This window comes from Myotis davidii, unplaced genomic scaffold (genome assembly GCF_000327345.1).
Source record: "Myotis davidii unplaced genomic scaffold, ASM32734v1 scaffold2863, whole genome shotgun sequence".
Classification (NCBI taxonomy): domain Eukaryota; kingdom Metazoa; phylum Chordata; class Mammalia; order Chiroptera; family Vespertilionidae; genus Myotis; species Myotis davidii.
In genome coordinates this window covers 243673-243965 of record NW_006294115.1, presented here as the reverse complement: position 1 = coordinate 243965, position 293 = coordinate 243673, and the positions used below count along the sequence as shown (strand labels likewise).

The 293-nt window shown below is 68.9% G+C and overlaps 1 protein-coding gene across 1 annotated transcript in view; it reads right to left on the bottom strand.

Annotated features, from left to right (window-relative positions):
- Nucleotide 1: 1 nt before the first annotated feature.
- The window catches only part of TMEM132A (transmembrane protein 132A), a gene marked incomplete at both ends in the record, with an annotated part of 8254 nt that continues 7962 nt past the window's right edge, over nucleotides 2-293 (bottom strand). Inside the window, one exon of the mRNA XM_006768174.2 lies at nucleotides 2-289. Coding sequence (XP_006768237.2) covers nucleotides 2-289 — 288 coding nt within the window. The remainder of the gene's footprint in view (nucleotides 290-293) is intronic.

Genomic DNA, 293 nt, shown 5'->3' with positions numbered 1-293 from the left:
CCAGGTCCTCCTGGTCGGTGCCCAGCCACACCCAGTTGTGGGGCTGCGGGGAGGCGGGGTCTGGGGTGCTGTCGGGGGGCTCCTTGCGCTGGTAGCGCAGCACAAACACCACCCCGTTGACCAGGAAGATGAGGATGGCCAGGCAGAAGATGCCCAGCAGGGCGTACATGCCCAGCTCCAGGTTGGTGACCCGCCGAGGGGCGGGGACCATCTCCTCCTCTTCCCCCTCCTCCTCCCTCGCCTCTGCCTCCCCCTCCTCCTCCTCCCCCTGCCCGGCCTCTTCTGTCCGCTCA